Source organism: Eucyclogobius newberryi, unplaced genomic scaffold (genome assembly GCF_026437365.1).
Source record: "Eucyclogobius newberryi isolate DKJ021-1_F unplaced genomic scaffold, fEucNew1.0.hap1 SCAF_6, whole genome shotgun sequence".
NCBI classification, from domain to species: domain Eukaryota; kingdom Metazoa; phylum Chordata; class Actinopteri; order Gobiiformes; family Gobiidae; genus Eucyclogobius; species Eucyclogobius newberryi.
The window spans coordinates 2,469,251-2,497,209 of record NW_027316278.1 but is presented as its reverse complement, the minus strand read 5'-3'; the positions used below and the strand labels follow the sequence as shown (position 1 = coordinate 2,497,209).

Here is a 27,959-nt window from a genome sequence, read left to right as displayed (position 1 = left end):
TGAAAACCGGGATTTAAAAGGCTCTTGTCCTGGCGCGGGACCGATGAAGAATGAGCTCGAAAAGTGAGCAGCTGCTGGTCGTCGTGTCCATTTTAGAAGGTGCGTGTTTAATCCGGTCACAAACGTTCTTGAGGAGCTCAGAATGTGACAGAATGTGCTTTAAACACACTTAACACACGTAGATACCACATGACTCACACTTGGAAGTAAACAGAATAATAATAAAATACATCCGTAGCGTCTGGAGTGACGTAAAGCTAGCTCCGTTGCCATGGCGATTGACAACAGAATATTATATCTTTTGAACGGCCGGAAGTCCTCTAAACATCATCTGTGAACAGGAAACTGAAACACGTGAATAGAATGTTGACTTTACAGCAGTTTCTTCAGTTTTACCACTAAATGAAACCACATTAAAGGTTCTCCTGTGAAGACGGTTAGACAAAGAAGAGTTTAAGATGACCGGAAGTGGAGCTGGATCCCTCTGTGATGTCATCAGTTGTGTCATTGATGTGGAGTCTTGTTTACAGTCTGGTTGCTAGGTAACAGCTGTGGAATCACCTCAAACCAGGAAGTACAATGATAAACTTTTCACAAACGGTCAAAAGGTTGAGTCAAATCTGAAACATGATTGTTCTCTGTAGGTTCATGTTCTGTAGGTTCATGTTCTGTAGGTTCATGTTCTCTGTAGGTTCATGTTCTCTGTAGGTTCATGTTCTGTAGGTTCATGTTCTGTAGGTTCATGTTCTCTGTAGGTTCATGTTCTGTAGGTTCATGTTCTCTGTAGGTTCATGTTCTCTGTAGGTTCATGCTCTGTAGGTTCATGCTCTGTAGGTTCATGCTCTGTAGGTTCATGTTCTGTAGGTTCATGTTCTCTGTAGGTTCATGTTCTGTAGGTTCATGTTCTCTGTAGGTTCATGTTCTCTGTAGGTTCATGCTCTGTAGGTTCATGTTCTCTGTAGGTTCATGTTCTCTGTAGGTTCATGTTCTCTGTAGGTTCATGTTCTCTGTAGGTTCATGCTCTGTAGGTTCATGCTCTGTAGGTTCATGTTCTCTGTAGGTTCATGTTCTCTGTAGGTTCATGTTCTGTAGGTTCATGTTCTCTGTAGGTTCATGTTCTCTGTAGGTTCATGCTCTGTAGGTTCATGCTCTGTAGGTTCATGTTCTGTAGGTTCATGCTCTGTAGGTTCATGCTCTGTAGGTTCATGTTGGGTTCCTCTGTAGGTTCATGTTGGGTTCCTCTGTAGGTTCATGTTCTGTAGGTTCATGTTGGGTTCCTCTGTAGGTTCATGATCTGTAGGTTCATGTTGGGTTCCTCTGTAGGTTCATGCTCTGTAGGTTCATGTTGGGTTCCTCTGTAGGTTCATGCTCTGTAGGTTCATGTTGGGTTCCTCTGTAGGTTCATGTTCTGTAGGTTCATGTTGGGTTCCTCTGTAGGTTCATGCTCTGTAGGTTCATGTTGGGTTCCTCTGTAGGTTCATGTTCTGTAGGTTCATGCTCTGTAGGTTCATGTTCTGTAGGTTCATGCTCTGTAGGTTCATGTTCTGTAGGTAGATGTTCTGTAGGTTCATGTTCTCTGTAGGTTCATGTTCTGTAGGTTCATGTTCTCTGTAGGTTCATGTTCTGTAGGTTCATTTTCTGTAGGTTCATGTTCTGTAGGTTCATGTTCTCTGTAGGTTCATGCTCTGTAGGTTCATGTTGGGTTCCTCTGTAGGTTCATGCTCTGTAGGTTCATGCTCTGTAGGTTCATGTTGGGTTCCTCTGTAGGTTCATGTTCTGTAGGTTCATGTTGGGTTCCTCTGTAAGTTCATGTTCTGTAGGTTCATGTTGGGTTCCTCTGTAGGTTCATGATCTGTAGGTTCATGTTGGGTTCCTCTGTAGGTTCATGCTCTGTAGGTTCATGTTGGGTTCCTCTGTAGGTTCATGCTCTGTAGGTTCATGTTGGGTTCCTCTGTAGGTTCATGTTGGGTTCCTCTGTAGGTTCATGTTCTGTAGGTTCATGTTGGGTTCCTCTGTAGGTTCATGCTCTGTAGGTTCATGCTCTGTAGGTTCATGTTGGGTTCCTCTGTAGGTTCATGTTCTGTAGGTTCATGTTGGGTTCCTCTGTAAGTTCATGTTCTGTAGGTTCATGTTGGGTTCCTCTGTAGGTTCATGTTGGGTTCCTCTGTAGGTTCATGCTCTGTAGGTTCATGTTGGGTTCCTCTGTAGGTTCATGCTCTGTAGGTTCATGTTGGGTTCCTCTGTAGGTTCATGTTGGGTTCCTCTGTAGGTTCATGTTCTGTAGGTTCATGTTGGGTTCCTCTGTAGGTTCATGCTCTGTAGGTTCATGTTGGGTTCCTCTGTAGGTTCATGTTCTGTAGGTTCATGTTGGGTTCCTCTGTAGGTTCATGCTCTGTAGGTTCATGTTGGGTTCCTCTGTAGGTTCATGCTCTGTAGGTTCATGTTGGGTTCCTCTGTAGGTTCATGCTCTGTAGGTTCATGTTGGGTTCCTCTGTAGGTTCATGCTCTGTAGGTTCATGTTGGGTTCCTCTGTAGGTTCATGTTCTGTAGGTTCATGTTGGGTTCCTCTGTAGGTTCATGCTCTGTAGGTTCATGCTCTGTAGGTTCATGTTGGGTTCCTCTGTAGGTTCATGCTCTGTAGGTTCATGTTGGGTTCCTCTGTAAGTTCATGTTCTGTAGGTTCATGTTGGGTTCCTCTGTAGGTTCATGATCTGTAGGTTCATGTTGGGTTCCTCTGTAGGTTCATGCTCTGTAGGTTCATGTTGGGTTCCTCTGTAGGTTCATGCTCTGTAGGTTCATGTTGGGTTCCTCTGTAGGTTCATGTTGGGTTCCTCTGTAGGTTCATGCTCTGTAGGTTCATGTTGGGTTCCTCTGTAGGTTCATGCTCTGTAGGTTCATGTTGGGTTCCTCTGTAGGTTCATGCTCTGTAGGTTCATGTTGGGTTCCTCTGTAGGTTCATGCTCTGTAGGTTCATGTTGGGTTCCTCTGTAGGTTCATGCTCTGTAGGTTCATGTTGGGTTCCTCTGTAGGTTCATGTTGGGTTCCTCTGTAGGTTCATGCTCTGTAGGTTCATGTTGGGTTCCTCTGTAGGTTCATGTTCTGTAGGTTCATGTTGGGTTCCTCTGTAGGTTCATGCTCTGTAGGTTCATGTTGGGTTCCTCTGTAGGTTCATGCTCTGTAGGTTCATGTTGGGTTCCTCTGTAGGTTCATGCTCTGTAGGTTCATGTTGGGTTCCTCTGTAGGTTCATGTTCTGTAGGTTCATGTTGGGTTCCTCTGTAGGTTCATGCTCTGTAGGTTCATGTTGGGTTCCTCTGTAGGTTCATGTTCTGTAGGTTCATGTTGGGTTCCTCTGTAGGTTCATGCTCTGTAGGTTCATGTTGGGTTCCTCTGTAGGTTCATGCTCTGTAGGTTCATGTTGGGTTCCTCTGTAGGTTCATGCTCTGTAGGTTCATGTTGGGTTACTCTGTAGGTTCATGCTCTGTAGGTTCATGTTGGGTTCCTCTGTAGGTTCATGTTCTGTAGGTTCATGTTGGGTTCCTCTGTAGGTTCATGCTCTGTAGGTTCATGTTGGGTTCCTCTGTAGGTTCATGCTCTGTAGGTTCATGTTGGGTTACTCTGTAGGTTCATGCTCTGTAGGTTCATGTTGGGTTCCTCTGTAGGTTCATGTTCTGTAGGTTCATGTTGGGTTCCTCTGTAGGTTCATGTTCTGTAGGTTCATGTTGGGTTCCTCTGTAGGTTCATGCTCTGTAGGTTCATGTTGGGTTCCTCTGTAGGTTCATGCTCTGTAGGTTCATGTTGGGTTCCTCTGGTTGTTTCAGGACGTCACTTCCCCAAAAGTTCTCGTCTCACTCTGGAGGTCCAGGCCAGTTTTGATGGAGAGACTCTGAGCACAGACCCAGTGGAGCATCGGGACACGCCCAGCTTCAGCACCGAGCTGGCCTGGGAACTGAGCCGCCGCACGCTGCACCAGCACAGGTACTGAACACGGGTACTGAACACGCTGCACCAGCACAGGTACTGAACACGGGTACTGAACACGCTGCACCAGCACAGGTACTGAACACGGGTACTGAACACGCTGCACCAGCACAGGTACTGAACACGGGTACTGAACACGCTGCACCAGCACAGGTACTGAACACGGGTACTGAACACGCTGCACCAGCACAGGTACTGAACACGGGTACTGAACACGCTGCACCAGCACAGGTACTGAACACGGGTACTGAACACGCTGCACCAGCACAGGTACTGAACACGGGTACTGAACACGCTGCACCAGCACAGGTACTGAACACAGGTACTGAACACGGGTACTGAACACGGGTACAGAACACGCTGCACCAGCACAGGTACTGAACACAGGTACTGAACACGGGTACTGAACACGGGTACTGAACACGCTGCACCAGCACAGGTACTGAACACGGGTACTGAACACGGGTACTGAACACGCTGCACCAGCACGGGTACTGAACACGGGTACTGAACACGGGTACAGAACACGGGTACAGAACACGCTGCACCAGCACAGGTACTGAACACGGGTACTGAACACGGGTACTGAACACGGGTACTGAACACGGTTACTGAACACTCACCAGTGTTCTTGCTGGGCTGAAGATGGAGGATGGAATGGGATCATATTGGCTTTCCATATCTTTTGGGCACCGCGCTCGCGCTGTGGTGCTTTTTGCGCCGCCTGCGAGAACACTGCACGCCCTGAACACACGCCCCCTGAACACACGCCCCCTGAACACAAGCCCCCTGAACACACGCCCCATGAACACACGCCCCATGAACACACGCACGCCCTGAACACACGCCCCCTGAACACACGCCCCCTGAACACACGCCCCCTGAACACACGCCCCCTGAACACACGCCCCCTGAACACACGCCCCCTGAACACACGCTCCCTGAACACACGCACGCCCTGAACACACACACGCCCCCTGAACACACACAAGCCCCCTGAACACACACACGCCCTGAACACACGCCCCCTGGACACGCCCCCTGAACACGTGCTTGTCTGTGTCCAGGCTGCAGAGGACGCCCATAAAGCTGCAGTGTTTTGCTGTGGACTCGCTCAGTAAAAAGAGGGAGAATGTGGGCTACATCGTCCTGGACCTGAGATCTGTCCAGGAGCTGAAGCAGGTCAGAAGCACACCACACCCACTCTGCTGTGACACACGTCTGACTGTAGGGGGCTCTGCTGTGACACACGTCTGACTGTAGGGGGCTCTGCTGTGACACACGTCTGACTGTAGGGGGCTCTGCTGTGACACACGTCTGACTGTAGGGGGCTCTGCTGTGACACACGTCTGACTGTAGGGGGCTCTGCTGTGACACACGTCTGACTGTAGGGGGCTCTGCTGTGACACACGTCTGACTGTAGGGGGCTCTGCTGTGACACACGTCTGACTGTAGGGGGCTCTGCTGTGACACACGTCTGACTGTAGGGGGCTCTGCTGTGACACACGTCTGACTGTAGGGGGCTCTGCTGTGACACACGTCTGACTGTAGGGGGCTCTGCTGTGACACACGTCTGACTGTAGGGGGCTCTGCTGTGACACACGTCTGACTGTAGGGGGCTCTGCTGTGACACACGTCTGACTGTAGGGGGCTCTGCTGTGACACACGTCTGACTGTAGGGGGCTCTGCTGTGACACACGTCTGACTGTAGGGGGCTCTGCTGTGACACACGTCTGACTGTAGGGGGCTCTGCTGTGACACACGTCTGACTGTAGGGGGCGCTGCTGTGCTCTGTCCTCAGGAGCCGCGCTGGTTCTCGCTCCTCAGCAGTAAATACACCAAACTGAAGCCTGAGCTGCTGCTGTCGCTGCAGCTGGAGAGCGACTCCAAACCGGCCCCGCCTTCACCGGACAAATTCAGGGCCAAGAAGGCTCCGCCCAGAACAGGTCAGTCACAGTCTAAACGCGTCTCTTTTAACGCGTCTCTTTGAACGCGTCTTTTTAAACATGTCTCTTTAAACGTGTCCTTCAGCGTCTCCGGCCCTGGGGCTCCTTCCTGAGCGACTGCAGCCGGTTCTCGTCTCTGATCGAGGCTTCCATCAGATCGGACCTGAGGATCTGTGCCCTGACATGTTCGTCCTCTCCGTCACCGTGGCCTTCGCCACCAAACTCCAGCAGGTCAGAGTCCGACGCTAACGGGGAAGTGACCTCACAACATCTCTCAGGGTCAGAGGTCAAGTGACAAAGACGACAAACTCTCTTCTCCGTCGCACGAATGAACGACGATAAAGTCACATTATTGAGTCACAACAGCCTCAGAAAGTGACGAGAAGATTAATATGATGAGTTTCTGGAGCCAAAACCAAACCGAGAAGGACAAGGAGAAACATTTGTGGAGCAGAAGTTTGCAGAAATCTCTAATATATATGATAGTTTTGTAGGCCCCGCCCCCATGACCTACTGCGTTGATGGGCGTGTGTCTGATCCCTCGCTCTCTTCTCTCCTCAGCTGATTCCTTCTGACCTGAAGCTCTCCGCTGAAGGCTCCGACTTCTACTTCTACTACAGTTTACTGGGCAACGACATCACGAGCGAACCCTTCCACAGCCTGCTCACGCCCGCCTTCGAGCCGGAGCGCGCCTCCGTGCGCATCCGCAGCAGCAAACAGGTCCTGCAGAGGTTCCTGCGCCAGGAGAACTGTCTGCAGGTGAGAGCGCTGAAGGACCCGGGGCCTTTTCTCTGCCGAGCCTCACACAAACACACATCCTGACCAGGGAGCGCGTGACCGAGAGGAAGATGTGTTGGGTTTAGTACTTTAAGTTCTAAAACATGAGACTTTAGAGGACAGTGGTTTAGAGGACGGTGGTTTAAAGGACAGTTTAAAAGACGGTTTAAAGGACAGGTTAAAGGACAGCAACTACACAAATAAATCTGAATGTATGGAGTTTAAAAATGCAACCTTCAGCATTTCAGCAGCTTGTGGTCTTTCTTCCCTTGTGTTTCCGCCGTAGATTCACTTGTGCTGTGGAAGTCTGTCTCTGGGCAGTGCAGACGTGGCTCTGTCGCCGCTCTGTTTGTCCTCTGTGGACCTGGAGACAAAAGCGGCCACAGTCGAAGGAGCGTTTGTCCTGAAGCCGGCCAGAAAAGCCTCGGCTGTGAACGCAGAGCAGCCGACTGTGGGCGTGGCTGTGACGCTGAGGAGAGAGGACGCACCTGCTCAGGTAAAACACACAAATACTGCAGGACAAACACGCTTCAGTCACAAATAAAGGGTGTCAAGTTCTCCCAATGGCCCTAAAGTTTAACCTTTTTAAAAGCACAGCACAATCTACTGTTTGTCAAAATTATTAAACTAGTCGCTACTAAAACTATCGAGACTAGTATTGATTTGTAACTTTTCCTGAACATTCAAAGAATGATCCCGAGCTTTATCAGAAATAATAAAGACAAGTAAATACCTTTTTCTCTCAAATGTCTAAATGTCAGTGTTTTTTCCTAAATGTCTGTAATAATAGACATTTTAATATTGACGCTGCACAATAACATGTCCTTTAACCCCGCACTATAACATGTCCTTTAACCCCGCACAATAACGTGTCCTTTAACCCCGCACTATAACGTGTCCTTTAACCCCGCACTATAACGTGTCCTTTTACCCCGCACAAAAACGTGTCCTTTAACCCCGCACTATAACGTGTCTTTTAACCCCGCACTATAACGTGTCCTTTAACCCCGTACAATAACGTGTCCTTTAACCCCGCACAATAACGTGTCCTTTAACCTCGCACAATAACGTGTCCTTTAACTCCGCACAATAACGTGTCCTTTAACCCCGCACAATAACGTGTCCTTTAACCCCGCACAATAAAACCCCGCACTATAACGTCGCACAATAACGTGTCCTTTAACCCCGCACAATAAAACCCCGCACTATAACGTGTCCTTTAACCCCGCACAATAACGTGTCCTTTAACCCCGTACTATAACGTGTCCTTTAACCCCGCACAATAACGTGTCCTTTAACCCCGCACAATGACGTGTCCTTTAACCCCGCACAATGACGTGTCCTTTAACCCCGCACTATGACGTGTCCTTTAACCCCGCACTATGACGTGTCCTTTAACCCCGCACTATAACGTGTCCTTTAACCCCGCACAATAACGTGTCCTTTAACCCCGCACAATAACGTGTCCTTTAACCCCGCACTATAACGTGTCCTTTAACCCCGCACAATAACGTGTCCTTTAACCCCGCACTATAACGTGTCCTTTAACAATAACGTGTCCTTTAACCCCGCACAATAACGTGTCCTTTAACCCCGCACTATAACGTGTCTTTTAACCCCGCACTATAACGTGTCCTTTAACCCCGCACAATAACGTGTCCTTTAACCCCGCACAATAACGTGTCCTTTAACCCCGCACAATAACGTGTCCTTTAACCCCGCACTATGACGTGTCCTTTAACCCCGCACTATGACGTGTCCTTTAACCCCGCACAATAACGTGTCCTTTAACCCCGCACAATAACGTGTCCTTTAACCTCGCACTATAACGTGTCCTTTAACCTCGCACAATAACGTGTCCTTTAACCTCGCACAATAACGTGTCCTTTAACCCCGCACAATAACGTGTCCTTTAACCCCGCACAATAACGTGTCCTTTAACCCCGCACAATAACGTGTCCTTTAACCCCGCACTATAACGTGTCCTTTAACCCCGCACTATAACGTGTCCTTTAACCCCGCACTATAACGTGTCCTTTAACCCCGCACTATAACGTGTCCTTTAACCCCGCACAATAACGTGTCCTTTAACCCCGCACTATAACGTGTCCTTTAACCCCGCACTATAACGTGTCCTTTAACCCCGCACAATAACGTGTCCTTTAACCCCGCACTATAACGTGTCCTTTAACCCCGCACTATAACGTGTCCTTTAACCCCGCACAATAACGTGTCCTTTAACCCCGCACTATAACGTGTCCTTTAACCCCGCACTATAACGTGTCCTTTAACCCCGCACTATAACGTGTCCTTTAACCCCGCACTATAACGTGTCCTTTAACCCCGCACAATAACGTGTCCTTTAACCCCGCACTATAACGTGTCCTTTAACCCCGCACTATAACGTGTCCTTTAACCCCGCACTATAACGTGTCCTTTAACCCCGCACAATAACGTGTCCTTTAACCCCGCACAATAACGTGTCCTTTAACCCCGCACTATAACGTGTCCTTTAACCCCGCACTATAACGTGTCCTTTAACCCCGCACTATAACGTGTCCTTTAACCCCGCACAATAACGTGTCCTTTAACCCCGCACAATAACGTGTCCTTTAACCCCGCACTATAACGTGTCCTTTAACCCCGCACAATAACGTGTCCTTTAACCCCGCACTATAACGTGTCCTTTAACAATAACGTGTCCTTTAACCCCGCACAATAACGTGTCCTTTAACCCCGCACTATAACGTGTCTTTTAACCCCGCACTATAACGTGTCCTTTAACCCCGCACAATAACGTGTCCTTTAACCCCGCACAATAACGTGTCCTTTAACCCCGCACTATAACGTGTCCTTTAACCCCGCACAATAACGTGTCCTTTAACCCCGCACTATAACGTGTCCTTTAACCCCGCACTATAACGTGTCCTTTAACCCCGCACTATAACGTGTCCTTTAACCCCGCACAATAACGTGTCCTTTAACCTCGCACAATAACGTGTCCTTTAACCTCGCACAATAACGTGTCCTTTAACCCCGCACAATAACGTGTCCTTTAACCCCGCACAATAACGTGTCCTTTAACCCCGCACTATAACGTGTCCTTTAACCCCGCACTATAACGTGTCCTTTAACCCCGCACTATAACGTGTCCTTTAACCCCGCACAATAACGTGTCCTTTAACCCCGCACTATAACCTGTCCTTTAACCCCGCACTATAACGTGTCCTTTAACCCCGCACTATAACGTGTCCTTTAACCCCGCACTATAACGTGTCCTTTAACCCCGCACTATAACGTGTCCTTTAACCCCGCACAATAACGTGTCCTTTAACCCCGCACTATAACGTGTCCTTTAACCCCGCACTATAACGTGTCCTTTAACCCCGCACAATAACGTGTCCTTTAACCCCGCACTATAACGTGTCCTTTAACCCCGCACTATAACGTGTCCTTTAACCCCGCACAATAACGTGTCCTTTAACCCCGCACTATAACGTGTCCTTTAACCCCGCACAATAACGTGTCCTTTAACCCCGCACTATAACGTGTCCTTTAACCCCGCACTATAACGTGTCCTTTAACCCCGCACTATAACGCTATAACGTGTCCTTTAACCCCGCACTATAACGTGTCCTTTAACCCCGCACTATAACGTGTCCTTTAACCCCGCACTATAACGTGTCCTTTAACCCCGCACTATAACGTGTCCTTTAACCCCGCACTATAACGTGTCCTTTAACCCCGCACTATAACGTGTCCTTTAATCCCGCACAATAACGTGTCCTTTAACCTCGCACAATAACGTGTCCTTTAACCCCGCACTATAACGTGTCCTTTAACACCGCACTATAACGTGTCCTTTAACCCCGCACAATAACGTGTCCTTTAACCCCGCACTATAACGTGTCCTTTAATCCCGCACAATAACGTGTCCTTTAACCTCGCACAATAACGTGTCCTTTAACCCCGCACTATAACGTGTCCTTTAACCCCGCACTATAACGTGTCCTTTAACCCCGCACTATAACGTGTCCTTTAACCCCGCACTATAACGTGTCCTTTAACCCCGCACTATAACGTGTCCTTTAACCCCGCACAATAACGTGTCCTTTAACCCCGCACAATAACGTGTCCTTTAACCCCGCACTATAACGTGTCCTTTAACCCCGCACAATAACGTGTCCTTTAACCCCGCACTATAACGTGTCCTTTAACAATAACGTGTCCTTTAACCCCGCACAATAACGTGTCCTTTAACCCCGCACAATAACGTGTCCTTTAACCCCGCACTATAACGTGTCCTTTAACCCCGCACTATAACGTGTCCTTTAACCCCGCACTATAACGTGTCCTTTAATCCCGCACAATAACGTGTCCTTTAACCTCGCACAATAACGTGTCCTTTAACACCGCACTATAACGTGTCCTTTAACCCCGCACAATAACGTGTCCTTTAATCCCGCACTATAACGTGTCCTTTAACCCCGCACAATAACGTGTCCTTTAACCCCGCACTATAACGTGTCCTTTAACCCCGCACAATAACGTGTCCTTTAACCCCGCACTATAACGTGTCCTTTAATCCCGCACTATAACGTGTCCTTTAACCCCGCACAATAACGTGTCCTTTAACCCCGCACTATAACGTGTCCTTTAACCCCGCACTATAACGTGTCCTTTAACCCCGCACAATAACGTGTCCTTTAACCCCGCACTATAACGTGTCCTTTAATCCCGCACTATAACGTGTCCTTTAACCCCGCACAATAACGTGTCCTTTAACCCCGCACTATAACGTGTCCTTTAACCCCGCACAATAACGTGTCCTTTAACCCCGCACTATAACGTGTCCTTTAATCCCGCACTATAACGTGTCCTTTAACCCCGCACAATAACGTGTCCTTTAACCCCGCACAATAACGTGTCCTTTAACCCCGCACTATAACGTGTCCTTTAACCCCGCACAATAACGTGTCCTTTAACCCCGCACTATAACGTGTCCTTTAATCCCGCACTATAACGTGTCCTTTAACCCCGCACAATAACGTGTCCTTTAACCCCGCACTATAACGTGTCCTTTAACACGTAATGTTCCCTCTTCAGCCTCTAGACACCAAAGACTCTGCTCCTGTGGCTCCTGAGGTCTCCTCAGATCCTTCAGTCCAGCACGGCCTCGGTCCAGGTCCAGGTCCAGGTCCCTGGTCTCCGGGCCTGTCTCCCATGTCCCATCAGTCTGAGAGTGAAGCAGAGCGTGAGCTGGACGAGCTGCAGCTGGAGCAGAACAACGGTAACAGCACTGAACACTGTGTGACTGAACACTGTAACTGAACACTGTGTGACTGAACACTGTAACTGAACACTGTGTGACTGAACACTGTAACTGAACACTGTGTGACTGAACACTGTAACTGAACACTGTGTGACTGAACACTGTAACTGAACACTGTGTGACTGAACACTGTAACTGAACACTGTAACTGATCACTGTGTGACTGAACACTGTAACTGAACACTGTGTGACTGAACACTGTGTGACTGAACACTGTGTGACTGAACACTGTGTGACTGAACACTGTGACTGAACACTGTGTGACTGAACACTGTGTGACTGAACACTGTGTGACTGAACACTGTAACTGAACACTGTGTGACTGAACACTGTGTGACTGAACACTGTGTGACTGAACACTGTAACTGATCACTGTGTGACTGAACACTGTAACTGAACACTGTGTGACTGAACACTGTGTGACTGAACACTGTGTGACTGAACACTGTGTGACTGAACACTGTAACTGAACACTGTGTGACTGAACACTGTGTGACTGAACACTGTGTGACTGAACACTGTGTGACTGAACACTATGTAACTGAACACTATGTAACTGAACACTATGTAACTGAACACTGTGTGACTGAACACTGTGTGACTGAACACTGTAACTGAACACTGTGACTGAACACTGTGACTGAACACTGTGTGACTGAACACTGTGTGACTGAACACTGTAACTGAACACTGTGTGACTGAACACTGTAACTGAACACTGTAACTGAACACTGTGTGACTGAACACTGTGACTGAACACTGTGTGACTGAACACTGTGTGACTGAACACTGTGTGACTGAACACTGTGACTGAACACTGTGTGACTGAACACTGTGTGACTGAACACTGTGTGACTGAACACTGTAACTGAACACTGTAACTGAACACTGTGACTGAACACTGTGACTGAACACTGTGTGACTGATCACTGTGTGACTGATCACTGTGTGACTGAACACTGTGTGACTGAACACTGTGTGACTGAACACTGTGTAACTGAACACTGTGTGACTGAACACTGTGTGACTGAACACTGTAACTGATCACTGTGTGACTGAACACTGTAACTGAACACTGTAACTGAACACTGTGTGACTGAACACTGTGTGACTGAACACTGTGTGACTGAACACTGTGTGACTGAACACTGTGTGACTGAACACTATGTAACTGAACACTTTAACTGAACTGAACACTGTGTGACTGAACACTGTGTGACTGAACACTGTGTGACTGAACACTGTAACTGAACACTGTAACTGAACACTGTAACTGAACACTGTAACTGAACACTGTGACTGAACACTGTGTGACTGAACACTGTGTGACTGAACACTGTGACTGAACACTGTGACTGAACACTGTGTGACTGAACACTGTGTGACTGAACACTGTGTGACTGAACACTGTGACTGAACACTGTGACTGAACACTGTGTGACTGAACACTGTGTGACTGAACACTGTGTGACTGAACACTGTAACTGAACACTGTAACTGAACACTGTGTGACTGAACACTGTAACTGAACACTGTAACTGAACACTGTGTGACTGAACACTGTGACTGAACACTGTGACTGAACACTGTGTGACTGAACACTGTGTGACTGAACACTGTGACTGAACACTGTGTGACTGAACACTGTGTGACTGAACACTGTGACTGAACACTGTGTAACTGATCACTGTGTGACTGAACACTGTGTGACTGAACACTGTGTGACTGAACACTGTAACTGAACACTGTGTGACTGAACACTGTGTAACTGATCACTGTGTGACTGAACACTGTGACTGAACACTGTGACTGAACACTGTAACTGAACACTGTGTGACTGAACACTGTGACTGAACACTGTGTGACTGAACACTGTGACTGAACACTGTGTGACTGAACACTGTGTGACTGAACACTGTGACTGAACACTGTGTGACTGAACACTGTGTGACTGAACACTGTAACTGAACACTGTGTGACTGAACACTGTGTGACTGAACACTGTGTAACTGATCACTGTGTGACTGAACACTGTAACTGAACACTGTAACTGAACACTGTGTGACTGAACACTGTGACTGAACACTGTAACTGAACACTGTGTGACTGAACACTGTGTAACTGATCACTGTGTGACTGAACACTGTGTGACTGAACACTGTGTGACTGAACACGGTAACTGAACACTGTGTGACTGAACACGGTAACTGAACACTGTGTGACTGAACACTGTGACTGAACACTGTAACTGAACACTGTCCTGACACCTGTAAACGAGTGAAAACGAGACTATTGCATCATCTTCTTCTCACTGTCAATCACAGCTTTACATTAATTTAAAGATGATTTTCTCATTATTATAAAAGAATAATAAACACATTTCTGGTGTTTCTGGTTCGATCATCTTCATCTTCATCGTTCTGTCCAGAAGAATCCACAGGAAACTATCAACCCTCTTATCTGGACTATAAGTCACAGCGTGTACATCGTTTTGCCCGGGTGCGACTTATACTTATATTTATATATTTATATACTTATACTTATATACTTATAAACTGCTGATGCACACAGACTAATATGACCATAACTCACTATTATGACTCTGTGAAACCTGTAGTTTCATTACAAACCAAAATAAATGACTCTGGTCTCCTCCTCTGGTCTCCTCCTCTGGTCTCTCCTCTGGTCTCTCCTCTGGTCTCCTCCTCTGGTCTCCTCCTCTGGTCTCCTCCTCTGGTCTCCTCCTCTGGTCTCCTCCTCTGGTCTCTCCTCTGGTCTCCTCCTCTGGTCTCCTCCTCTGGTCTCTCCTCTGGTCTCCTCCTCTGGTCTCTCCTCTGGTCTCTCCTCTGGTCTCCTCCTCTGGTCTCCTCCTCTGGTCTCTGGTCTCTCCTCTGGTCTCCTCCTCTGGTCTCTCCTCTGGTCTCCTCCTCTGGTCTCCTCCTCTGGTCTCTCCTCTGGTCTCCTCTTCTGGTCTCCTCCTCTGGTCTCTCCTCTGGTCTCCTCCTCTGGTCTCCTCCTCTGGTCTCTGGTCTCTCCTCTGGTCTCCTCCTCTGGTCTCTCCTCTGGTCTCCTCCTCTGGTCTCTCCTCTGGTCTCCTCCTCTGGTCTCTCCTCTGGTCTCCTCCTCTGGTCTCCTCCTCTGGTCTCTCCTCTGGTCTCCTCCTCTGGTCTCTCCTCTGGTCTCTCCTCTGGTCTCCTCCTCTGGTCTCCTCCTCTGGTCTCTCCTCTGGTCTCCTCCTCTGGTCTCTCCTCTGGTCTCTCCTCTGGTCTCCTCCTCTGGTCTCTCCTCTGGTCTCCTCCTCTGGTCTCTCCTCTGGTCTCCTCCTCTGGTCTCCTCCTCTGGTCTCTCCTCTGGTCTCCTCTTCTGGTCTCCTCCTCTGGTCTCTCCTCTGGTCTCCTCCTCTGGTCTCCTCCTCTGGTCTCTGGTCTCTCCTCTGGTCTCCTCCTCTGGTCTCCTCCTCTGGTCTCCTCCTCTGGTCTCTCCTCTGGTCTCCTCCTCTGGTCTCCTCCTCTGGTCTCCTCCTCTGGTCTCCTCCTCTGGTCTCCTCCTCTGGTCTCTCCTCTCTCCTCCTCTTGTGTCTCTAGCGCCTCCTGCAGACTGGGATGTCTCCTCTGTCTCAGTGTCCTCTCCTAAAGTCTCTGTCCCTGAGGCGTCTCATCACTTCTGCTTCTCTCTGGAGCTGAAGAGCATCATGAACATCAGTCTGACTCACATCTGTGCTTCTCTCAGGTACTGGAGCTTCACACTGACCAGTGCTGTGACTCACACTGACCAGTGCTGTGACTCACACTGACCAGTGCTGTGACTCACACTGACCAGTGCTCTGTGACTCACACTGACCAGTGCTGTGACTCACACTGACCAGTGCTGTGACTCACACTGACCAGTGCTCTGTGACTCACACTGACCAGTGCTGTGACTCACACTGACCAGTGCTCTGTGACTCACACTGACCAGTGCTGTGACTCACACTGACCAGTGCTCTGTGACTCACACTGACCAGTGCTGTGACTCACACTGACCAGTGCTCTGTGACTCGCACTGACCAGTGCTCTGTGACTCACACTGACCAGTGCTGTGACTCACACTGACCAGTGCTGTGACTCACACTGACCAGTGCTCTGTGACTCACACTGACCAGTGCTGTGACTCACACTGACCAGTGCTCTGTGACTCACACTGACCAGTGCTGTGACTCACACTGACCAGTGCTGTGACTCACACTGACCAGTGCTCTGTGACTCACACTGACCAGTGCTCTGTGACTCACACTGACCAGTGCTCTGACTCACACTGACCAGTGCTGTGACTCACACTGACCAGTGCTCTGTGACTCACACTGACCAGTGCTCTGACTCACACTGACCAGTGCTCTGACTCACACTGACCAGTGCTCTGTGACTCACACTGACCAGTGCTGTGACTCACACTGACCAGTGCTCTGTGACTCACACTGACCAGTGCTCTGTGACTCGCACTGACCAGTGCTCTGACTCACACTGACCAGTGCTGTGACTCGCACTGACCAGTGCTGTGACTCACACTGACCAGTGCTCTGTGACTCACACTGACCAGCGCTCTGTGACTCACACTGACCAGTGCTGTGACTCACACTGACCAGTGCTCTCTGACTCACACTGACCAGTGCTGTGACTCACACTGACCAGTGCTCTGTGACTCGCACTGACCAGTGCTCTGACTCGCACTGACCAGTGCTCTGACTCGCACTGACCAGTGCTGTGACTCGCACTGACCAGTGCTCTGTGACTCACACTGACCAGTGCTCTGACTCACACTGACCAGTGCTGTGACTCGCACTGACCAGTGCTCTGTGACTCACACTGACCAGTGCTCTGTGACTCACACTGACCAGCGCTCTGTGACTCACACTGACCAGTGCTGTGACTCACACTGACCAGTGCTCTGACTCGCACTGACCAGTGCTCTCTGACTCACACTGACCAGTGCTGTGACTCACACTGACCAGTGCTCTCTGACTCACACTGACCAGTGCTGTGACTCGCACTGACCAGTGCTCTGTGACTCGCACTGACCAGTGCTCTGACTCGCACTGACCAGTGCTGTGACTCGCACTGACCAGTGCTCTGTGACTCACACTGACCAGTGCTCTGACTCACACTGACCAGTGCTGTGACTCGCACTGACCAGTGCTCTGTGACTCACACTGACCAGTGCTCTGTGACTCACACTGACCAGTGCTGTGACTCACACTGACCAGTGCTCTGTGACTCACACTGACCAGTGCTGTGACTCACACTGACCAGTGCTGTGACTCACACTGACCAGTGCTCTGTGACTCACACTGACCAGTGCTCTGACTCACACTGACCAGTGCTGTGACTCACACTGACCAGTGCTCTGTGACTCACACTGACCAGTGCTCTGTGACTCACACTGACCAGTGCTCTGACTCGCACTGACCAGTGCTGTGACTCGCACTGACCAGTGCTGTGACTCACACTGACCAGTGCTCTGTGACTCACACTGACCAGCGCTCTGTGACTCACACTGACCAGTGCTGTGACTCACACTGACCAGTGCTCTCTGACTCACACTGACCAGTGCTGTGACTCACACTGACCAGTGCTCTGTGACTCGCACTGACCAGTGCTCTGACTCACACTGACCAGTGCTCTGACTCACACTGACCAGTGCTCTGTGACTCACACTGACCAGTGCTGTGACTCACACTGACCAGTGCTCTGTGACTCACACTGACCAGTGCTCTGTGACTCGCACTGACCAGTGCTCTGACTCACACTGACCAGTGCTGTGACTCGCACTGACCAGTGCTGTGACTCACACTGACCAGTGCTCTGTGACTCACACTGACCAGCGCTCTGTGACTCACACTGACCAGTGCTGTGACTCACACTGACCAGTGCTCTCTGACTCACACTGACCAGTGCTGTGACTCACACTGACCAGTGCTCTGTGACTCGCACTGACCAGTGCTCTGACTCGCACTGACCAGTGCTGTGACTCGCACTGACCAGTGCTCTGTGACTCACACTGACCAGTGCTCTGACTCACACTGACCAGTGCTGTGACTCGCACTGACCAGTGCTCTGTGACTCACACTGACCAGTGCTCTGTGACTCACACTGACCAGCGCTCTGTGACTCACACTGACCAGTGCTGTGACTCGCACTGACCAGTGCTCTGACTCGCACTGACCAGTGCTCTCTGACTCACACTGACCAGTGCTGTGACTCACACTGACCAGTGCTCTCTGACTCGCACTGACCAGTGCTGTGACTCGCACTGACCAGTGCTCTGTGACTCGCACTGACCAGTGCTCTGACTCGCACTGACCAGTGCTGTGACTCGCACTGACCAGTGCTCTGTGACTCACACTGACCAGTGCTCTGACTCACACTGACCAGTGCTGTGACTCGCACTGACCAGTGCTCTGTGACTCACACTGACCAGTGCTCTGTGACTCACACTGACCAGTGCTGTGACTCACACTGACCAGTGCTCTGTGACTCACACTGACCAGTGCTGTGACTCACACTGACCAGTGCTGTGACTCACACTGACCAGTGCTCTGTGACTCACACTGACCAGTGCTCTGACTCACACTGACCAGTGCTGTGACTCACACTGACCAGTGCTCTGTGACTCACACTGACCAGTGCTCTGTGACTCACACTGACCAGTGCTCTGACTCACACTGACCAGTGCTGTGACTCGCACTGACCAGTGCTGTGACTCACACTGACCAGTGCTCTGTGACTCACACTGACCAGCGCTCTGTGACTCACACTGACCAGTGCTGTGACTCACACTGACCAGTGCTCTCTGACTCACACTGACCAGTGCTGTGACTCACACTGACCAGTGCTCTGTGACTCGCACTGACCAGTGCTCTGACTCGCACTGACCAGTGCTCTGACTCGCACTGACCAGTGCTGTGACTCGCACTGACCAGTGCTCTGTGACTCACACTGACCAGTGCTCTGACTCACACTGACCAGTGCTGTGACTCGCACTGACCAGTGCTCTGTGACTCACACTGACCAGTGCTCTGTGACTCACACTGACCAGCGCTCTGTGACTCACACTGACCAGTGCTGTGACTCACACTGACCAGCGCTCTGACTCGCACTGACCAGTGCTCTCTGACTCACACTGACCAGTGCTGTGACTCACACTGACCAGTGCTCTCTGACTCACACTGACCAGTGCTGTGACTCGCACTGACCAGTGCTCTGTGACTCGCACTGACCAGTGCTCTGACTCGCACTGACCAGTGCTGTGACTCGCACTGACCAGTGCTGTGACTCGCACTGACCAGTGCTCTGTGACTCACACTGACCAGTGCTCTGTGACTCACACTGACCAGTGCTCTGTGACTCACACTGACCAGTGCTCTGTGACTCACACTGACTCAGTGTCCCTGTCTCTGTCTCTCTGTCTCTCTGTCCCTGTGTCTCTCTGTCCCTGTGTCTCTCTGTCCCTGTGTCTCTCTGTCCCTGTGTCTCTCTGTCCCCTGCAGGTACCAGTACCAGTTCTTCAGCTCGTTGGCCCCTGTGATGACCAGACCCTCAGTGGAGCTGGACACACGGTCAGAGCTGCAGCTGCCTCAGGCCTTCTGTGCTTTTGACTTCTCTGCTCTGCCGCAGCAGCTGCACCAGACCTTCCACAAGTAACACTCCTCACAACACTTACTCCTGTGTGTATATATACACATATATATATATATATATAGATATATCTATATCTAGATCTAGATCTAGATATAGATATAGATATAGATATAGATATAGATATAGATATAGATATAGATATATAGATATGATATGAGCTCTTCTCTTTAGTCTGCTTCAGTGTGGTGTTGTCATGTGTCCACTAGAGGGAGCTGCAGACTCATGTTTGTGGAGGAATAAACCTTCTCTCCAGAGCCACATGTTTGTTACAACATTAGTTAGGTGCAGCACATGTGCCGGTCGTGTCAGGTGTTCACATCTGCTGCATGTCATTCCCCACTCTCATCCCCATTTCACGCTGTCCAATAAAGCCTGCAGTCCTTGTCTTTAACGAGACGGCGGCAGGAAGAGGGCCAAACGTCACTGTTTTTAACTTTCTAAATAGTGAAGCCTCAGTCGTGTTTAAACTGATTGTGTCGATCGTCTGGAATGTTCTGAACGACTTATGGAACCTTCTGTGTGAATCCTCAGCGTGCCTCTGGTGGTGGAGCTCTGGCACCGCCCCCTCAGCTCACGGGACGAGCTGATTGGCCGAGCCTCGTTGCAGCTGTCTCATCTGCTCAGGTCGCCCCGGGTCAGAGGTCAGAGGTTGTCGTCAGGGGAACAGAGCTGGAAGCAGACGCACCAGGAGAGAGTAACGTTCCTCAGCACGGACAGGTGAGCACACACAGACACCAGGGGGCGCCGTTGGCACATTGTGCTCATGCTGCTGTTCCTCCTCAGGCCCACAGAGGGCGTCGCTGAGCTGACGTATGTGGCGTCTCTGGAAGATCTGGGTCCGATCCGAGCGTCTGAGGTCGTGGTGTCTGAGTCCACTGTGGTGAGAAGAGACTTATCACTCCAGAACTGAACTAACACTCAGGATTAGTTTATCTTGAACTTTATCGTCCGCTGTTCTTCAGTCATTTTCAATCTGTGGACCTAGTCTGAGGACTCTGATGTTTATGCTAGTCTGAGTAAGCCCCGCCCACAGGGAGGCGCCTCCTGATAATAGTCTTGTCTTGTTAATCTATTTGTTTACACTGCCTTAGTGTCACCTGTAACTGATCATCTTTGTTACCCTGGCACTTTAAGGTTGAATCCACTGGTTCTTTACCACAGACTTTTAGCACCAAAAAGAACAGACCAGATGTATGTTAAGCAAGTACTCATCAGTGATAAGGGAGCTGCAGCCAGCTAACAGTAGGATTGTTTTGACCCTGTGACGAGCCGAAGGCCCAAAGTCACTGTGACAGGCTCCAGTCACCGGCGACTGTGATTGGCCCATCAGAAGACTGACGAGGAAACAAAGATTAGTTTGAGATGGGCTGAGTTTAGGAAGCTCCTCCCCGAGGGCGGGGCTTAGAGTAGGATTCCAGACACCCATATACCAATGTGGATTTCCCATGTCCATGTGACGTTGCCATGGTGACAGGCGTCTCTGATGGACACATCCCTTTTAGATAGATTCTTTCCCATATCAGTGCGCTCTCTGCCTCTGCACACGTCTGTGCTGAGCGGATGTGTCTATGACCACGCCTCCCTGGGCGACGCCTCCACCTTATGGGTGGAGCTTTGTATCTTTAACGACGGACCCAGTCTCATCTGCCCCGCCCTAAATTTAGCTTTAGCTAAACTAATTGTCCCAGACAAAACTCCACCAAAGCTTTAGCAGGACAAACATGTCCAGATGATGCAGCAGTAAAACCTGCTGGACGAGCGAGGAATTACACCCACTTTCACCTGTAGAAAGTGAGGACGGATTCAGGAGGATTCAAGGGCCTTTGTCCCACATGAGCTGAACGACAACGACCTGTTTTATTTTGCTTTGAATCAATAAATGCAACAATAGATTGTGGTGTTTGTTGAATTTGATTATTGTTTTCAATGAGATCTTAATTTGATTTTAAATGATTTTCTTTCATAAGTCTGGGCCTCAGGTCCCTGCTCCTGCAGCCACAGCGCCCCCTACAGGGGCTCCTGCCGCCACAGCGCCCCCCACAGGGGCTCCTGCAGCCACAGCGCCCCCTACAGGGGCTCCTGCCGCCACAGCGCCCCCCACAGCGCCCCCCACAGGGGCTCCCAGACAGACGCAGGAGTATCGCGCGGCTCTGGAGCTGGAGCTGTGGAAAGAAGAGCAGCAGGACCTCTTCCACATCCAGGTAATGGCTCCCCCTGCTGGACACTAATGCTACTGCAGCAGAACAACCTCGGCTCCTGTTGGACTCTGATCACAGTTAAACTCGGCTCCTGTTGGACTCTGATCACAGTTAAACTCGGCTCCTGTTGGACTCTGATCACAGTTAAACTCGGCTCCTGTTGGACTCTGATCACAGTTAAACTCGGCTCCTGTTGGACTCTGATCACGGTTAAACTCGGCTCCTGTTGGACTCTGATCACAGTTAAACTCGGCTCCTGTTGGACTCTGATCACTGTTAAACTCGGCTCCTGTTGGACTCTGATCACAGTTAAACTCGGCTCCTGTTGGACTCTGATCACGGTTAAACTCGGCTCCTGTTGGACTCTGATCACTGTTAAACTCGGCTCCTGTTGGACTCTGATCACAGTTAAACTCGGCTCCTGTTGGACTCTGATCACGGTTAAACTCGGCTCCTGTTGGACTCTGATCACGGTTACCCTCGTTGTGTTGCAGCTGAAGATGAAGGAGCAGAGCCACATGAAGTTGGTGGCTGAAGAGTGGAAGAGGAGTGTCCAGGAGAGGGAGGCGCTGCTGCAGAAGAAGGTCACACGTCTTTTAAATATGTTGAAGTGAAATGTTCTGTTTATTAAAGTTCAGTTTGTGTTCAGGAGCTGGAGTACCAGGAGCAGGAGGAGCAGCTTCACAAAACTCTGTCTGATTTAGAGACGAGAGAGAAACGTCTGTCTGAGGCTGAACGCTGTGTATGTAACCATGGTTCTATGAATCCTGCATGACCCCAGGGGGCGGGGCCTTAAGCACCAAATCATCTTTTGTGCATGCGCAGGTCGAGAGTCTAACATAGTCACAGCTGACCTCTCGCTGACCTCTTGGTGACCTCCCAGTGCTTAAGGCCCCGCCTCTGGCGCTCAGGGGAATATAAAGGATGCCTCTCTGACGCCCCCTGGTGTTTCAGATTGAGCAGCTGCAGAGAGAGCTCAGCGCTCAACACGCTCTGACTCTGACGGAGCTGAAGGAGAGTGACCGCAGGAGGCAGCTGGACTGTGACCATCGTGTGGCGCTAGAGGGAGACAAGACCCGTCTGCTGGAGGAGGAGAGGAGCAGGCTGCTGCTGCAGGTACAGAGAGTGACCAGTGTGAGGCGCTAGAGGAGGAGGAGCAGGCTGCTGCTGCAGGTACAGAGTGTGACCAGTGTGAGGCGCTAGAGGAGGACTAAGACCTGCTTCTATTCAAGGTTCAGTTCCAAATGTGGGGTGATGTTTGTCCCTCGTGTGAGGACTGACTTAAGCTGCTCCTGCAGCTCGGAACTCTTCTTGGATTGAGTTGAGAAGCGTTTTATTTTTATTAATTTAAAAGTAGTTTTTCCTTTTTAAATGTCTTAAATGCTGCTCGTGGCACTCGTGCGGCTCGTGCGGCTTATGCGGCTCATGCGGCTCACTCTCTGTAGGTGGACTTGAGGCTGAACGTCTGAAGCTGTTTGAAGTGAGTGTTTGTGTTTTCAGATCTCAGAGCTGGAGCTCAAGTACAAGACTCTGGAGAGAGAGTTCCATCTTTACAGAGAACAACAGAACATCAGGCCAGAGTTCAGACTTCAGTCTGAGATCAACCTGCTCACGCTGGAGAAGGTGAGCTGGACCTGGACCTGGACCGGGACCGGGACCGGGACCGGGGACCTGGACCTGGACCGGGACCCGGTCTTGACTAACCCGTGTGGTGTTTCAGGTGGAGCTGGAGAGGAAGCTGGAATCCACCACTAAATCTAAACTGCATTACAAGCAACAGTGGGGCCGCGCTCTCAAGGAACTGGCCCGATTCAAACAGGTGAAGAGAAGACTAAACCGGGTCTAAACCGGGTCTAAACCGGGTCTAAACCGGGTCTAAACCGGGACTAAACCGGGACTAAACCGCGTCTAAACCGGGTCTAAACCGGGTCTAAACCGGGTCTAAACCGGGACTAAACCGGGACTAAACCGGGACTAAACCGCGTCTAAACCGGGTCTAAACCGGGACTAAACCGGGACTAAACCGCGTCTAAACCGGGTCTAAACCGGGTCTAAACCGGGTCTAAACCGGGTCTAAACCGGGTCTAAACCGGGTCTAAACCGGGACTAAACCGGGACTAAACCGCGTCTAAACCGGGTCTAAACCGGGTCTAAACCGGGACTAAACCGGGTCTAAACCGGGTCTAAACCGGGACTAAACCGGGTCTAAACCGGGTCTAAACCGGGTCTAAACCGGGACTAAACCGGGACTAAACCGGGACTAAACCGCGTCTAAACCGGGTCTAAACCGGGTCTAAACCGGGACTAAACCGGGACTAAACCGGGACTAAACCGCGTCTAAACCGGGTCTAAACCGGGTCTAAACCGGGTCTATATATATATATATATATATATATATGTGTGTATATGTATATGTATATATATATATATATATATATGTATATGTATATATATATATGTATATTATATATATATATATATATATATATATATATATATATATACATATATAGCGACTCATCTGTGATATTTGTTATTTTCATACTCCAGAGCGACTTATATATGTTTTTTTCTTCTCTATTATGCATTTTTTGGCTGGTGCGATTTATAATCCAGAAAATACAGTAGTCATAACAATAAGCTATCAGATAAAAAAATAAGAATAAAAATGGATAAGAAAAGATATTACTTTATTGTCCACACATGGGGAAATTTAATTGTTGCAACGCAGTAGATCCAGAGGAAAAGAACAGATAAGTTATAGGAAGTTTAAAAAACACTCAATAGAAGAACTCTTATAAACAAAACTCTTATAAACAAAAACTCCTATAGACATAACGTCTCATTTTCTAATAAGGAATGGAGGGAAAAAAAAAGATAAAATAAAACAGCGTAAGACAAAATAATATTAATAATAATGGTCAAATAAACACTCTATTTACATCAGTTATATGCACATGAATGTGACAGTATTGCACATGAATGTGACAGTATTGCACATGAATGTGACAGTATTGCACATGAATGTGACAGTATTGCACATGAATGTGACAGTATTGCACATTGGTATGTCAGTATTGCACATGGGTGTGACAGTATTGCACATTGGTATGTCAGTATTGCACATGGGTATGTCAGTATTGCACATTGGTATGTCAGTATTGCACATGGGTGTGACAGTATTGCACATTGGTATGTCAGTATTGCACATGGGTATGTCAGTATTGCACATGGGTATGTCAGTATTGCACATGGGTATGTCAGTATTGCACATGGGTATGTCAGTATTGCACATGGGTATGTCAGTATTGTACATGGGTATGACAGTATTGCACATGGGTGTGACAGTATTGCACATGGGTATGACAGTATTGCACATGCGTATGACAGTATGGCACATGGGTATGTCAGTATTGCACATGGGTATGACAGTATTGCACATGGGTATGACAGTATTGCACATGCGTATGACAGTATTGTACATGGGTATGACAGTATTGTACATGGGTATGACAGTATTGTACATGGGTATGACAGTATTGCACATGGGTGTGACAGTATTGCACATGGGTGTGACAGTATTGCACATGGGTATGACAGTATTGCACATGCGTATGACAGTATGGCACATGGGTATGTCAGTATTGCACATGGGTATGACAGTATTGCACATGGGTATGACAGTATTGCACATGCGTATGACAGTATTGCACATGGGTATGACAGTATTGTACATGGGTGTGACAGTATTGCACATGGGTGTGACAGTATTGCACATGGGTATGTCAGTATTGCACATGATTATGACAGTATTGCACATGGGTATGACAGTATTGCACATGGGTATGTCAGTATTGCACATGGGTATGACAGTATTGCACATGGGTGTGACAGTATTGCACATGGGTGTGTCAGTATTGCACATGGGTATGTCAGTATTGTACATGGGTATGACAGTATTGCACATGGGTATGACAGTATTGCACATGGGTATGTCAGTATTGCACATGATTATGACAGTATTGCACATGGGTATGTCAGTATTGCACATGCGTATGACAGTATTGTACATGGGTATGACAGTATTGCACATGGGTGTGACAGTATTGCACATGGGTATGTCAGTATTGCACATGGGTATGTCAGTATTGTACATGGGTATGACAGTATTGCACATGGGTATGACAGTATTGCACATGGGTATGTCAGTATTGCACATGATTATGACAGTATTGCACATGGGTATGACAGTATTGCACATGGGTATGACAGTATTGCACATGCGTATGACAGTATTGCACATGGGTATGACAGTATTGTACATGGGTGTGACAGTATTGCACATGGGTGTGACAGTATTGCACATGGGTATGTCAGTATTGCACATGATTATGACAGTATTGCACATGGGTATGACAGTATTGCACATGGGTATGTCAGTATTGCACATGGGTATGACAGTATTGCACATGGGTGTGACAGTATTGCACATGGGTATGTCAGTATTGCACATGGGTATGTCAGTATTGTACATGGGTATGACAGTATTGCACATGGGTATGACAGTATTGCACATGGGTATGTCAGTATTGCACATGATTATGACAGTATTGCACATGGGTATGTCAGTATTGCACATGCGTATGACAGTATTGTACATGGGTATGACAGTATTGCACATGGGTGTGACAGTATTGTACATGGGTATGTCAGTATTGCACATGGGTATGTCAGTATTTGTTGTAGAGTGTGACAGCAGCAGAAGGACAGACTGTGAAACGTCTCCTTCACACAGCGAGGGTGGATCAGTCACTGAAGCGTCTCTCTGGAGTGGACAGAGACATGGACATGAGTCCAACAGCAGAGGGAAAGAAACTGTTCTTTTGGAGGATGGACCGTGGCCTCCTGCCTGAGGGGAGTGGCCTCCTGCCTGAGGGGAGTGGCCTCCTGCCTGAGAGGTTCTCACTGCCTCTGATCCTTCAGGAATATATCCAGGTCGACATAATATTAGTTCCATTTGTTTTGTATTAAAACAGGGAAACGCTACATTAGAACATTTTAGTTCATTTTTAGGCTCAAAATTTGTATTTTCACAATTTATTGACATGAGTGTTGTGTTGTGTTCAGAGGGAGCAGGAGAACGCCATATGTCGCCTGAAGAAGCAGGAGCAGGAGCTGGAGGTCATGAGGCTGAAGTATCTGGCCTCAGAAGAACGACAAGTCACGAGCCACGAAAGAGAAGAGCTGCAGGAGATCAAGAACCAGATCAACAGGTGAGAAGAAGAAGAGCTGCAGGAGATCAAGAACCAGATCAACAGGTGAGAAGAAGAAGAGCTGCAGGAGATCAAGAACCAGATCAACAGGTGAGAAGAAGAGCTGCAGGAGATCAAGAACCAGATCAACAGGTGAGAAGAAGAAGAGCTGCAGGAGATCAAGAACCAGATCAACAGGTGAGAAGAAGAAGAGCTGCAGGAGATCAAGAACCAGATCAACAGGTGAGAAGAAGAAGAGCTGCAGGAGATCAAGAACCAGATCAACAGGTGAGAAGAAGAAGAGCTGCAGGAGATCAAGAACCAGATCAACAGGTGAGAAGAAGAAGAGCTGCAGGAGATCAAGAACCAGATCAACAGGTGAGAAGAAGAAGAGCTGCAGGAGATCAAGAACCAGATCAACAGGTGAGAAGGAAAAGAAGAAGAAGAAGAAGAGCTGCAGGACCAGATGTTCCTCGAGTTGATCTCATGAACGTTCTGAAGATCTCGCTGAAGTCTTGAGTTTCTGAGACGTGAATTGAACATTAAATCCACTTGTTTTTGCACTTTCCAGGTTGAAGGACGAGCGATTAGTCCCCGCCCCCTCGCTCTCAGGCCCCGCCCCCTCGCTCTCAGGCCCCGCCCCTCTGGATGAACACGTGAGCGATCACGTGACACGGCTGCTGGAGGAGAGAGAAACACTTCTGAGGACGGGCGTTTACACACACGACGACCGCATCATCTCAGAGCTCACGCGCCAGATCCAGGAAGCCATGAAGGGGTGAACCGGCCAATCAGAGGAGAG

At 49.0% G+C, this 27,959-nt stretch overlaps 2 protein-coding genes across 2 annotated transcripts in view; both read left to right on the top strand.

Annotated features, from left to right (window-relative positions):
* p2rx7 (purinergic receptor P2X, ligand-gated ion channel, 7) overlaps nucleotides 1–27,959 on the top strand; it is a 134,752-nt gene that overhangs the window by 65,054 nt on the left and 41,739 nt on the right. The gene's annotated exons all lie outside the window — the stretch shown is intronic.
* Nucleotides 8–27,959, top strand: cep120 (centrosomal protein 120). Its single transcript, XM_072432892.1, has 20 exons — nucleotides 8–99; nucleotides 3,820–3,976; nucleotides 5,047–5,161; nucleotides 5,781–5,925; nucleotides 6,011–6,156; nucleotides 6,487–6,684; nucleotides 6,989–7,216; nucleotides 11,809–12,012; nucleotides 15,624–15,763; nucleotides 19,557–19,706; nucleotides 20,239–20,424; nucleotides 20,491–20,587; nucleotides 21,675–21,908; nucleotides 22,400–22,489; nucleotides 22,555–22,647; nucleotides 22,860–23,021; nucleotides 23,406–23,528; nucleotides 23,626–23,724; nucleotides 27,033–27,178; nucleotides 27,729–27,959. The coding sequence occupies exons 1-20, from the start codon at nucleotides 51–53 to the stop codon at nucleotides 27,937–27,939; spliced, it is 2,973 nt and encodes a 990-aa protein (XP_072288993.1). The 5' UTR covers nucleotides 8–50; the 3' UTR covers nucleotides 27,940–27,959.

Excerpts from the sequence above, each read along its gene's own strand:
- cep120 (XM_072432892.1), top strand. The coding sequence starts at position 51 with ATGAGCTCGAAAAGTGAGCAGCTGCTGGTCGTCGTGTCCATTTTAGAA. Across the intron at positions 20,425-20,490 it reads ACGTTCCTCAGCACGGACAG|GCCCACAGAGGGCGTCGCTG; the intron begins GTGAGCACACAC and ends GTTCCTCCTCAG. Across the intron at positions 20,588-21,674 it reads TGGTGTCTGAGTCCACTGTG|TCTGGGCCTCAGGTCCCTGC; the intron begins GTGAGAAGAGAC and ends TTCTTTCATAAG.